The following is a 14,374-nucleotide window of genomic DNA, read 5'->3' as shown; positions in this document are numbered from 1 at the left end:
GACATATATTCTTATACTTTAAACCTATCTTTGTTTTTATATTTTAATTGCAGTTCTTATAGATGTTTATAGTTGGGTCTTGCTTTTTTATTCAGTATAACAAATGATACGTTTGCACTTGCAGCCATTTTTCTTGTTCTCTTGCCTCATTTGGTTTTCTCACTTCTTTTTTGCCTTTTATTGCATTACTAAAATTTAAAAAATATATATATATTCTAATGTAATCAATCACTCTATTGATTTCTAAGCTTACCTCTTCAATTTTTTTAAAGGTCACTCTAGTGATTATAATATCCTTCTTAACTTACCCAGTCAACTTAGAGTTAATATTGTACTATTGCCCATAAAATGTAAGAACTTTGTGAATATATAGTTTCATTGACCACTTGTCTTTTATACTATTCTTATGATAGTACACTTACATATATTATAAGACCCACAATGCAGTGTCAAATTTTTTTCATAAAGATTTATTTATTTGAGAGAGAGAGTGAGAGCATGTGTGGTGTGCCCAAGCATGGGGGGAGGGGCAGAGGGAGAGAATCTTCAAGCAGACTGCCCCCGGAGCACAGTGCCCAACTTGGGGCTCAGTCTCATGACCCATGAGGTCACTACCTGAGCCAAAACCAAGAGTCGGACACTTGACCAACTGAGCCACCCAGTCGCCCCAACAATAGGACTGTGGCTTTCTGTATTGGTTCTAGGCATCCCACGTTGAGTGGATTCGAGAGTATTTTCAGCTGACTAGCCATGTAAATGTAAAGTCCGTGTGAGAGATGTTCCCATCTTTCACAGTTCAGCTCTTCTCCAGTTTCTTACTACTTTTTGTTTTCACTTTCCAGTGCCTGAAAATGCATTTTAAATATATATTTAAATTCCAAAGTTATAATTGTTATCTGTGGGAAGGTTAATCTAATATAAGCTATAGTATGTGTGTCATTATTAGAAGCAGATCCCCATTAGTGAGAGCAGAACCAAGATTTAGTATTTTAAGAGATAATTTTACCCAAGGTGATTTTATAAAATTATATTCCATTCAAAATCATGGAGGTAGGGGGCAGTTTTGGGAAATTGACCAATTGTTTTTAGTTTTCCTCTTGAAATACCTTTTTTTTTTTAAAGATTTTTTTTTTTTCTTTTTCTTTTGACAGAGAGAGAGAGAGAGCGCATACACAAGCAGAGGGTGTAGGAGAGGGAGAAGCAGGCTCCCTGCTGAGCAAGGAGCCCAATGCAGGGCTCAGTCTCAGGACCCTGGGTTCATGACCTGAGCCAAAGGCAGACGCTTAACTGGCTGACCACCCAGGCGCCCCTCTTGAAATACTTTTTAGATGATAAGGATGCCTGGGTGGCTTTGTTGGTTAAATATCTGCCTTCGGCTCTGGTCATGATCCCAGAGTCCTGGGATTGAGTCCTGCATTGGGCTCCCTGCTGCGTGGCAAACCTGCCTCTCCCTCTGCCTCTGCTTCCCTCCCTCTCTCTCTCTCTCTCTCTCTGTCTCTCATGAATAAATAAATAAAATTTTTGAGAAAACAAATACTTTCAGATGATTTAAAAGGATGTTAAAGAGCTAATTGCTTTTCTAGTCATCAAAACTTAAAAACTGTAATGAATTCAAGTAGACTTAAAATGGTACAAACCTATCAGTGTGTGCATGCATGTACTTTTGTACATACACACAGACATTTACTTGGGAATTAAAAATATGTGAAATTCCTATGTATACATAGGTCTCTTTCAAAATAGTGGGAAAAATAGATACTTTTTGGGAAAATTGGTTCTTCATTCTGGAAAAAGAAAGCATGAAAATAAATTCCATGTATATTTAATATTAAAAATTTTTTTAAAGGCGCCTGGGTAGCTCAGTTGGTTAAGCGACTGCCTTCAGCTCAGGTCATGATCCTGGAGTCCTGGGATCGAGTCCCGCATGGGGCTCCCTGCTCAGCAGAGAGCCTGCTTCTCCCTCTGACCCTCCCCCCCTCAAGCTCTCTCTCTCATTCTCTCTCTCTCTCATTTATTTTTGTGTGAGAGAAGAGAGCACACGTGAGCAGGAGGGGTAGAGGGAAGAGGAGAGAGAGAGAGAGAATCCCTGTCAGACTGTGCTGAGCAGAGCTCAACACAGGGCTCAGTCTCACAACCCTGAGATCATGACCTGAGCTGAAACCAGGAGTTGGATGCTTAACTGACTGAGCCACCCAGGCTTCTCTAATATTAAAATATTTTTCAAAGGGTAGTAGTGAAAACATAAGGAAAATTTTTTTATAGCCTAAAGCACAAAAGCCTTTAAACTTTTATTTAAATTTTTTTCACTTTGAAATAACTTCAGGATTTTCACAAAGAATTTTTATATATTCTTCATCCAGAGTCACAAATGTTAACATCTTATAGAACCACAGTAATAATTATTAAAACCAAGAAACTAACATTGATATGGTATTATCAATTACTCCACTGATTTTACTCTGGTTTCTCTAATTGTCCCACTAATGTCCTTTTTCTGGCTCAGAATTGAATTCAGGGTTGGGGATGTTGTATTTAGTTATGTTTCTTCACTCTTTTTTAATCTGGAAGTGTCCCTCAGTCTTTCTTTATTTTTATAATCTTGACATTTTTGAAGTATACTGGGCAGTTATTTTGTAGAATGTCTCTCAGCGGGGACTAATCTAATCTAATGTTTCTTCATGATTACATCCAGATTTCGCATCTATGGCAAGAATACCATACAAGTGATATTGTGTCTTTCTGTAGTGTATCGTATCAGCAGATACATGATGTCAATTTCAGAAGCCTTTTTGAGTGTGACAAAATCAGGAACCATAAAAGACTGACTTGACCAAATAAACATTTCAGTTTTTGTCAGGGCAAAATATACCATAATAAAAAATACAAATGGAAATGTGATACAAATGATTCAGGGAAAATGACAGTGTGAGGAGCTCATAAGTTGGTGGGAATCTAAATTGATAAGAGTTTTCCTGAAGGATGTTCTGACAGTATGTATCAAAATTAAGAAAGTGTATCACCTTTGATCTCAGAAGTCCCTTTTCTAGGAATTTATCCTAAGGATAGTTGTGATAGATTAACTATAATTACAGTACTTGATGTAGGAAAAGTACTTGATGAATGTAGAAGCACACTTTTAGCAACACTGTTTATAATATGGAAAATTTGGAAACAATGTAAATATTTAACAATGGAATTTGGTTAAATAAATTATTCCATAGAATAAGATAATATGCACTTGTTAAAAATAAGGTAGCTCTCATGCATTTTCATGGAAAAATCATCAATATAACTTATAGGACAGTATATACTATATAATCCCATTTGTGGTTTTTAAAGATTGGATTCTTACTAAAGCATAAAACCACCTAGAAGGTTATGTACCAGGCTGTTAACAGTGACTATCTCTCTGCATGATAGTCATGCAGGGGCACTTATGCTGTCTCCATGTTATTTGAAAATTTTGTAACAATCATCTATTATCAGAAAATAGAACATTTATCACCCAGCCACCCCATCCCTCCCACCCCCCCACCACTTTAGCAACCCTCAGTTTGTTTCCTGCGATTAAGAATTCCTCATATCAGTGAGGTCATATTGAATCACAGACCTGTACCTCTGAAACAAATAGTACATTATATGTTAAAAAAAAAAAAAGAAGAAGATAGCAGGAGGGGAAGAATGAAGGGGGGGAATCAGAGGGGGAGATGAACCATGAGAGACTGTGGACTCTGAAAAACAAACTGAGGGTTCTGGGGGGGAAGGCGGTGCGGGGATGGGTTAGCCTGGTGATGGGTATTAAAGAGGGCACGTTCTGCTTGGAGCACTGGGTGTTATACGCAAACAATGAATCATGGAACACTGCATCAAAAACTAATGTTGTAATGTATGATGATTAACATAACATAATAATAAAAAAAAGAACATTTATATTTTGACTAAAAAAGAATTCTAAAAAAAAGAAAAGATTTCTGAAAATCATTTCTATCTCCTGCCATCCTATTGATATTTTCATGTTTGCATTCTTAATGCATGCATATGAGCATATATAATTATCTTTTTATGTAATGAAATCATATACTTCATGTCATTTTGAAATTTCCTTTTTCACTTCATGTCACAAAAATTTAGGTCATCAAATGCTTTTAGTTCATCATGGGTTTTAATGGCTACATAGCATTCTATTATGTGGGTACACCACACGTGTGTATGTATAAATATATGCGCTCATGTGACTCTTCTTAATTTCCCGTTGTTGCCTATTTAGTTTGTTTATACATTTTCATTATAAATAGTAATACAGTATCTCTCCTTACAGGTAAGTTTTGTGTTTATCCATGCTATTTCCTTAGAATAAAATTGGATTTATTGGGTCAAAAGTACACCTGTGTTTAAGATTTTTGATATATATTGCAAAATTATTCTGAAAAATAATTGGGTTGGCAAACTTTTTCTTAAAGGGCTAGATGGTAAATATGTTTGGCTTGTGGGTCATAAGATCTCTGTTGCAACTACTTAACTCTATTTGGAGTATAAATAGCCATAGACAATAAATGAATGAATGAGCATGCTTATGTCCCCATAATTTGCCAATCTCCATACTATAACTACCTTTTACCAAAGTAGATGAATATGTCTGTTTGTTCTTTCCTTTGCCAGCACTGGTTTTCCATTAAAAAAATTAAAATAATGCTTTATTATCACAAAAGTGGCATATATATTTAGGAATGTAGGTGAGCAGCTATTAACATGCATACTCCATATTCTTTTCACACAGTGATAATGGCTGCAAAACCTTAGTATATATTACTTCAGAATTTTTTCTATCCAAATCTAAAGATATATGTTCTTTTTAATGTGCATACTCTTTTGTAACCTGCTTTTTTCAGTTAGTGTTCTTTACTTTTCCATGTCAATAAATCTTCATTTCATGTAATACTTAGTCTATCTTCACATTATCCTGGTTGGCCCCAAATTTCTCTTACTGCTGGTATGTCTATACCAGGATGCAACACAAGACTGTCTACTGCATCCCCTTTTTATGTCCATTTAATATCTTTTATTCTAGAACAGTCTCTATATTCATGATGGTTGTTGAAAAGCCCGAGCCAGTTGTCCTGCAGAATATCCCATGGATTTGTGTGATGGCTTTCTTGACTTTTCATTTAGCTTGTTCTTTGTCTTAGTTAGTTCAAGCTGTCGTAACAGAATACTACAGACAGGGTGGCTTAAAGAACAGAATTTTATTTTCTCACAGTTCTGGAGGTTGGAAGTCTAAGATCAGGGTACCAGCATGATCAGCTTCTGGAGAGAGCTCTCTTTCAGGCTTGCAGACAGATAACTACCTTCTCACTCAGCCGTTATAGGGCCAAGAGAGAGATGCTCTCTCTTTCTCTTCTGAGGTCACCCGTCTTTTCAGATTAGGACCTTACCCTTAATTACCTCCTAAAAATCCCTATCTTCATCTATCCTCACACTGGGGCTTAGAGCTTCAACATATGAATTTGGAGGCGGGCATAATTAATTCAGTCCATAGCATTCTTCTAGCGCTTAATATTTCCTATAAGCTGGCAATTAGATCTGTAGGCTTACTGGATTCAGGTTAAATAAATTTGGCTAGACTACATCATAAATGAAGTTGTACGCTTTATAATTATATTACAAAAGGTGATACATAACGTCTGGTTATTTCTTACTGCCTTTAAAATATATATTTGTCAATTTGGTAAGCAGTTCCTGTTCGTTACCAAGTTTTATCTCTTTGTCATTGTTTTAATTTGCATTTCTCTGATTAAGTATTTGCCTTTTGAAGATGTGAAGGGAAGGGGGGAAATGCACAGAAAAGAAATTAAAATGAGAAATCGGAAAGATTTGCTTGGATGGAGTAGAAAGAAGAAAGACAAATGGTGCAGTTTGATGGAATTTGCTGTCCTCTTTCAGCCTTTCCTACTGGCAAGCTCTAAGTTATTTGGTCTATTTGAGATCATGGCCATCCCACTGAAATTCACATCTTTTTGGCAGCAGCTCCTCAGGTACTTGGCAGAAGGTAGGGTTGCTCAAGCGTGCACAGCAACCAAGAGACGGAGCACCCCTGAGAAGTCTTCTGTGAGACTTTGCTGGAAAGCTGTGAGGTCACAGTTCTGTGGTCCTGGGGCTCTGAAGTCCTGCGTGCTGATGTTCGAACCCTGTCTCGTTTCAGCCCAGAAAAACTGGTCCTGATAAACCAGGCAGAAATGGGTGTGTCAGTTTTTCCTTAATGACTATTACCCGAGTTGCCTTTAAGGTTAAACTCAGCACAGCCGCCTCCATTGAAAAATCCCTGAGCATTTTGGCTAATGACATTTATCTTACAGCGTGTCAGTGTGAAATTTGACTTCACATTAATTTTCAGAGCCATAGTGAAACTTACGCAATAACTTTTGTCTTCAATCCAGAGAATGTCTTTCTATCCTGCATGTAATTCAGAAGAACAAAGTTGAACAGCAGTTCTTCTATGAGTTTGAAGGGGGTGTCAAGCTTGGAATTGGTGCCTTTAATTTGGTAAGTAAATAATTGTAAAGCTGCCAGAAGCCTTTTTAAAAGAACCTAAGGTTGGCACCTGGGTGGCTCAGTCATTAAGCATCTGCCTTCGGCTCAGGTCATGGTCCCGGGGTCCTGGGATCGAGCCCTGCATCGGGCTCCTTGCTCTGCAGGGAGCCTGCTTCTTCTCCCTCTCCCACTCCCCCTGCTTGTGGTCCCTCTCTCGCTGTGTCTCTCTCTCTGTCAAATAAATAAATAAAATCTTTAAAAAAAAATAAAAAATAAAAGAACCTAAGGTTTCCAGTGCCTTCTCTACTGTGTGTGAACCTTTACCTGGGTTTGGTTGACAAGTCGCTAGAGTGGGATCAGTTTTTTTTGTGTTGTGACCCAGTGGTGACTTTGGCCAGTATGCGTTGTAAAGTTCTGCACATGCTCAGAGTAGGTTTGGATTGTACAAGAGGAGAAGCATGCATCACTCTGCATGGACTAGCAACATACTTGGTAATAAGGAGCTTGGAATCCGGTTCCATTTCCACATCAGAAATATTGTTGCTTTAGCAATGGCGGCTCTGGAATTGAAAATGGGTGAGGCAGTAGCCATATAGCTTGAGGCATGATTTTGATGCTGTGAGGGCGACAAAGAGTTTGAGTAGATATTTGTCAAATTGTAATATGTTATTTAGAGATTTTGAAATTTATTAAGGTTTGACTGGAACTAATGAGAAAATGCAGTGGTAAAGGGAATAATATACACGAGTGTGTACATCACCACGGCTACTTAGTTCACGAGCCCAGTTGGCAATGATAGGGGTGGCTGAGGAAAGAGGCTGGCTGGCTGTTAGAACAGGTCATTACCGTATTCACTTGATTATTCAAATCCTCCTCTCCTGAGGTCAGGCTTCGGTGAACATTCATAATGGACACAAATATCTTCATGTTTTTTGCTCATTCAGAGAGGTCTGTGCTCTTCCCTAGACTTCCTTGTCATTAATATTCCAATGATATTCCTTCCAAATCCCTGACCATCCAGCCAAACCATTGGCTCCAGCCGATGAATCCGTATAGAATCACACATGTGGCCATTTCTCCTTCCAAGCAAAGTGAACAAGCAGGTGACCTGTTCTTGCGCTGGCTGGATTTTCCCCTCCCCGCTGCTCCCCAGGGATGTTCTAGAAAGCAACTGTAGTGCCATGCTCTTCACTTTTGGGTGATGCCTGCATATTATGCAGAATTCAACAGACTTGCTTTCTGGAAAAGGAGGTTAAAAGAGATCTTGTTTGGAAGTGGGCACTGAGGGATTGCCTTCTCAGCACTTAATCACTGCACATAGGAGGAGCAAGTATTCTCTAGAGTGTCCTGAAAAGGCTGTGGTTTTTGTTGTTATTGTTGTGTGTTTTGTTTTTTAAAATTTTTTAGGTTCATTGTCTTAGCTAAATGAAATTAAGTCATATGTGCAATATGTGATGATTGAGATAGGTATAGTGATTCAAACTTGGTTCTAATATTTCATATTACTGAATTATTAAAACTTTAAGTTGTTTGAGGTTAATATTTATCTGTAGATACACTAACAAATATGCTTTTTTTTTCTTCTTGCAGATGCTCTCCCTTTTACCAGCACGGATTATCAGACTACTAGAATTTATAGGATTTTCAGGAAACAGGGTACACATTTAATTTTATCTTGATTTTGACAGGAAAGATAAAACATTGTTTCCTGAATACAAGGGCAATGCAGCACATCCTCATGACCAGCATGACAATTACTGACAATTTGTTTGCAGGACAGTAAAAAGTCATTGGGGTCTTGATAGTACTTTTCAGGAGCTGAGATGGTTTTGCTATTGAAAGCTAAAAATTTTTATATTTGTTACCTAAGTTCTGGGATTAAAAATTTTGTTTTACTAACATTGCTCCTTGCTGGACTTTAGTACTCTTGTGTGGTTAAAATATGCTTCCTTAACCTTTTAGCAACCCCAGAGTGTTGTGTAAAACCAGGAAATTAGGCTAGATTTCCATGTCTCATGTTTTTTGTCTCACATGGATCAAGTATAGTTACAGTATTTTGGGTTTCCTTGCACTTTTATAAGTTACATGATAAAACTAAGCAAGGAAATTTTGTTTTCCAGGAGTCTCATTCATTATAGTTCCGTGTGGTTGTTTTTGTAATGTATAACATTAATTAAACCTAACACTCAATATGCTATTACCAGGGTTGCCTTATTGCAAAAGCTGTCCCTGTTAGTGAAGAGGGCAGGTTTTGAGAACTATATGAGGACAAGTGTAAGAAGCTGTTATTTATCCCCTCAGACAGGTCCTGTGCTTTTCTGTTTTCTGTGCTGCTGCTATTCTCTATTTTGGATGTCCTCCCTAGCCAGCAGCCTCCCAAATAAGGTTCTCTTGAGAGCCTCTCCATCCATTAGGTTTGAGATAAATGTCAGCTATTCCTCAAACTCTCCCTTATTCTCTCCCAGTGAGGCTCAAGTATTCCTGACTCAGAATCATTTATCTTTCCTATGGCACTCACCATATTCTAATACAACCGTGTGTTCGTGTAGTGTCTTACCTGTTTGATGGACAAATTACCTTTGAAGACAAAACTATTATTTGTTCATGACATTAAGGAGGGCATGTGATGTAATGAGCACTGGGTATTATATAAGACTGATGAATCACAGGCCTGTACCTCTGAAACCAATAAAACATTATATGTTAATTAATTGAATTTAAATAAAAAATGTTTAAAAAAAACCCTGTATTTGTTCATACCCACCATAATGCCTTGCACTTAGATCCTCAACATGTTTTAATAAATTAATATTTTTACCAGAGAAATACAACATTTCTATGAAATGAGCACTGCCTTTGTCCTCTCCGTAGAATCACATAATATGAAAGAATTTGTGAGATCATCTTATGTCAGTTTATTTTTTTTAAAGATTTTATTTATTCATTTGCGAGAGAGACAGAGAGAGAACAAGCAGGGGGAGAGGCAGAGGGAGAGGGAGAAGCAGACTCCCCGCTGAGCAGGGAGCCCGATGCGGGACTCGATCCCAGGATCCTGGGATCATGACCCGAGCCGAAGGCAGACGCTCAACCATCTGAGCCACCCAGGCGCCCCCTTATGTCAGTTTAAAATGTAAACTTTGTGGGGCGCCTGGGTGGCTCAGTGGTTGGGCTTCTGCCTTCAGTTCAGGTCATGATCCCAGGGTCCTGCGATCGAGCCCCGCATCGGGCTCCCTGCTCCGCGGGAAGCCTGCTTCTCCCTCTCCCACTCCCCCTGCTTGTGTTCCCTCTCTTGCTGTCTCTCTCTCTGTCAAATAAATAAATAAAATCTTTAAAAAAATAAATAAATAAAATGTAAACTTTGTTTCTGGTCAGGCATTGCCCCTATTCTAAGCTCTTGAAAAATAAACCCCACCTTCTTGGAGGGGGGAGACACAGGAACTTGGCCTCTGCCTCTGTAGTATCTGAATGTGATTTTTCAGTCATGTTTTCTCCTTCTGAAATGCATTTGCTTCCTGCAGGAGTTGGGCCTCCTGCAGTTACAGGAAGGTGCATCAGGAAGAAGCATGAGGTCTCCGCTGTGCTGCTTAACTATACTAGCTTTTCATACTTACATCTCCCTAATCCTTGGTAAGGACCGATTACATTTTATGTCATTGAAGATAGATTACCTTTCATCTGAGTAAGTAAAAAATTTAGATTGTACCCTCGAAACCAACATAACATTGTTTGTTGATTATATTTCAATTAAAACAATTAGAAAAAAAATCACTAAGAGCTAGCAGTCTGTATCTGTTTACTTTTTTTTCTTTTTTTGAGTAAAGATGCAAAATAGTGACATTTGTCATAGTAACATTTGGCAGAGGGGGTGGAGGGTTTCTTTCCCTGAATATTTTGTATCTGTTCTCTGCTAAAAACATTCTGTAAAATTTGTTTAAGTTGGTCTGTTTTAGCATATTCATATAAGATTTCTTTTTGAGTAGAAAATTAAATTTTGGACTAAGTTAATATTGCTTTGAAAACCAGAAAGCCCAATTAGGACTCAACGATAACTCCTTCCATTCTTAAGAATTAGTCGGTCCTAGAGCTTTCTTAAACTAAAGTCATGGGTGGGACTTGTCTTGCCAAATTAACAGTTCTTATCTTTTCCATGAATAGGTGTTTGCTATATTTTACTGAAATGTGGAGAATTACTTATAAGTATCTACCCTGTGTGAAGACTGAGGCTTTTCCTGTTGAATTTCTAGGTACAGGAGAAGTGAATGTTGTGGAAGCAGAGAGTCTTCTTGCTCCCTTCCTCCAGCAGTTCCCAAACGTATGCTTAGAATTTCAAGTACATGTTTCAGCCATAACCTGTCAGGCGGGGCCGACCACTGATCAGTCTCTCTGATTCCTTTCTCCCCAGGGCTCCCTCATGTTGTTTTATCATGCCCGGATAGAGCTGCTCAAAGGGAATGTGGAGGAGGTAATTTATTTGGGGGGAGTAATTTGGGGAGTTGTCTGTAAGGTGGAGTTGTGTCACACTCATTCAACATAAGAAAATTCAGCTGTATGCACTAGACAGAAGTAAAGATGACATGTGTTATTAAAACGCCCCACTTTAATTTTGTGTATGCATTTCTATATGTAGATTACTGAATACAGTCTATACTTACACATTAAGTATGTGAGGCAGCTCGGAGTAGAATATACAAAATACAAGTGGGCACCTTTAAGGGAGTACAGTTTCTGTATTGCATATTGACTTTGGGATTGAGCCCCTGAATAAGATACAGCCTCACTGTACTGCACATACTCCTCATCAAAGGAAATCATTCGCTAATTCTCTTGAAGAAGACGACTATGGAGCTTTTCATATACGTATACGCACAAATAATTTTCTTCTACACAAATGAGGTCAAACATACGTATTTTTCTTTGATTTGTTTTTTTTTTTTTTTTTTTTTTCCTACTTACAATACATCTTGGATTTCTTTCCAGGTCAGTATATCTAAATCTCCTGCATTCTTTTTGATGGCTGGATTTCATTCCATGAGATGGATATATGATACTTAGTAAAGCAGTTCACTATTGATAGACATTTGGCTACTATAAATAGTGTTGTAAACATCGTCATGTGTATATTTCTGTGCACAGGTATATTTATATAAGACAGATTCTGATTATCAGGATTTCTAGGTCAAAGATGTTTGCATTTTGTTAAATTTAGCCAAATTGACCTTCTAACTAAGGTTATTCCATTTCAACTCCTACAAAGATATAAGAATACTTGTTTCCAATGCACTTTGGCAAGTCTGCACACTATCTGTTGTATTTTTGCCCAGGTCATAGCCAAAATATGATAATCTAATTTTTAAAAAGATTTTATTTATTTATTTTAGGGAGAGAGAGAGAGCATGTACATACTCGCTCAGGAGTGGGGCGGGGAGGCAGAGTGGAAGGGAGAGGGACAAGCAGACTCTGTGCTGTGCTTGGAGCCCGACGTGGGGCCTGATCTCAGGATAGTGAGATCATGACCTGAGCCGAAACCAAAAGTCAGATGTTTAACCGACTGAGCCAGGTGCCCCAGAAATCTAATTTTTAAGTTTATATTTTTCATACAGATTTCTTCATGTGTGTTTGTCACTTGTATATCTCTTTCTCTGATTACCTAGTCATATCTTTGACAATTTCCCCATTGAGTTGTCTTTTTTTAAAGGATTTTATTAAATTGTTGTATGATAAGGGTTAATTTTGGCCAGTTGTGGATGTAGTGATATCTTCTCCCAGTCTGCCTTTAACTTTGTTTAAGGTGTATTTTAACTTCTGGGAGTTCTGACTTTTATTTTCAGTCCTTTGGTAAAGGACTTCTGCATTTTATATCTTCCTTGGGAAGAAACTTCACTACTCCCACATATAAAGTCTCACAGCCCCCTCACGAAGCTAAATCAAGAGGCAGAACTTAATTGCATGTAGGGAAAGGAACATGTATCATCACATTGAGTGGTTTAATGAGCGATGCTTTTGTTCTTTTTGTACAAAGTGATTTATGTATTTTTCCATTAGGTTATTATCTCCTTGTGTAATATCTGGATGATCAGCTTTATGCAATTGACTTATAGGCACAAGAGATATTTCGAAAATGCATTTCAGTTCAAGAAGAATGGAAACAATTTCACCATCTCTGTTACTGGGAGCTGATGTGGATTTATGTATTCCAACAAAACTGGATGGAGGCATATTATTATTCCGATCTGCTTTGCAAAGAAAGTAAATGGTCCAAGGTAAAGTGCTATGCTTTCATTACTGTTCTCTGTTTGCCAGTAAGTGTCCAGGATGATTTTTCTTTAAAAATGTTGATGTAGTGTCAGAAGTATGACATCAACACTACTTTCTCAACTTAGGGATTCATCAAAGGAGGAAATAGGCATTAAGTACCTACTGCTTATAAGCACTGTCCTTAGCACTACATGCTTTAAAAGCCATCCAAACAGTGCTTTTTAACAAAGAGGTTTTACCTCTGAGGATGAAATGTACTTACATTTAAAAGTTATTCAGTATCAACAGTCTTGATAATTTTTCTGTAGATTTTATGATGCCCTGATGACAAGGCTTTTCATAATAATTAAAATTAATTCTGATCTATTTGTGAGAAGTTGGGAGAAATGAGATGATTTCTTGTTCATTCTGTGTGCTTTCTTGCCCATAAATGCTACAGTTGTGTAATAGGAAAATAGTCAAAATTAACTGAAAAGTGTTATTCCGAATAGGAATAGGCAGTATAAGACTTCAGTTCCTTTTATTTCTTTGATGCCTTTTAAATGTTACATCTGAACAGTTTGTAGGTCATTCCCGACTTGCAAGATAGAAATGTCATGTACCTAGAGATGCCCTATAACTAGCTGCTTCTCTCCTTTTCCTCAAGGCAACATATGTGTTCTTGAAAGCTGCAATTTTGAGTATGCTTCCAGAGGAGGATGTAGTAACAACTAAAGAGGATATAGTAACTTTATTCAGGTAAGCAAGGCACTATTGCTATAACAAAGATCCTGGATACATCTTTCTTTTCTAAGTGTTCTCCCAGACTTTACCTTCATATCTTCTTTAATTTCTATTCATTCAATGCAGGCACTCTTAAAAACCATATTCAGAGAAGGTCTGCCGTGAACGAATCTGTTTAACTTTGTTTAGATCAGTATCCATCCGTCATCTGTAACCTTGTTTTTGAACACCTGCTGTGTGAAGGATACCATGTTAGGTGTTGTATAAACAGGCATGGCTCTTGTCCTTGCGGAGTTTGTAATCTTGTAGTGGAACCAGACATCAGTGAAGTTATTACACAAATAATTGCAAAATTATAATACATGAGTAATTTTTTTCCTTACTACTTTTCTTTCCATTCCTTCTCAGTATCTTTGTAGGCTCATCCTGTTTTATCCAGGTTTTAAATGTTGATGTCTTAGAGCCTCAACCTTAGGAAATCTCAGCCAGGTGAAGTTTAAGTCCCTTGTTCAGACCTCCTCATAGTGACTAGGCTCTCGACCCATATAGCCAGCTCCCATTTGTCACCTTTCCTTGGATGTGTGAAACCATTTTATTTGTTTATTTATTTATTTAATTTATTTTTTAAAAGATTTTATTTATTTATTTGACAGAGAGAGAGACAGCAAGAGAGGGAACACAAGCAGTGGGAGCGGGAGAGGGAGAAGCAGGCTTCCCGCGGAGCAGGGAGCCCGATGCGGGGCTCCATCCCAGGACCCTGGGATCATGACCTGAGCCGAAGGCAGACGCTTAACCGACTGAGCCATCCAGGCACCCCTTTTTAATTAATTAATTTATTTATAAAAGATCTTATTTATTTATTTATTTT

The 14,374-nt window shown here is 37.8% G+C and overlaps 1 protein-coding gene across 2 annotated transcripts in view; it reads left to right on the top strand.

Moving 5' to 3' along the window:
- The window catches only part of TTC39B (tetratricopeptide repeat domain 39B), a 116,710-nt gene that overhangs the window by 82,972 nt on the left and 19,364 nt on the right, over positions 1 to 14,374 (top strand). For both annotated transcript variants that reach the window (XM_028107308.2, XM_028107309.2), the window contains exons 9-15: positions 6,435 to 6,540; positions 8,119 to 8,184; positions 10,047 to 10,155; positions 10,773 to 10,840; positions 10,931 to 10,990; positions 12,627 to 12,788; positions 13,430 to 13,521. In XM_028107308.2, the coding sequence (XP_027963109.2) occupies positions 6,435 to 6,540; positions 8,119 to 8,184; positions 10,047 to 10,155; positions 10,773 to 10,840; positions 10,931 to 10,990; positions 12,627 to 12,788; positions 13,430 to 13,521 (663 nt within the window). The remainder of the gene's footprint in view (positions 1 to 6,434; positions 6,541 to 8,118; positions 8,185 to 10,046; positions 10,156 to 10,772; positions 10,841 to 10,930; positions 10,991 to 12,626; positions 12,789 to 13,429; positions 13,522 to 14,374) is intronic.

Source organism: Eumetopias jubatus, unplaced genomic scaffold (assembly GCF_037043125.1).
Source record: "Eumetopias jubatus isolate StellerSeaLion01/CBP00866 unplaced genomic scaffold, mEumJub1_p1.0 scaffold_15, whole genome shotgun sequence".
In the NCBI taxonomy this organism is placed as follows: domain Eukaryota; kingdom Metazoa; phylum Chordata; class Mammalia; order Carnivora; family Otariidae; genus Eumetopias; species Eumetopias jubatus.
Note: the sequence above shows the minus strand (reverse complement) of the source record. Positions and strands in the feature narration are given on the sequence as shown.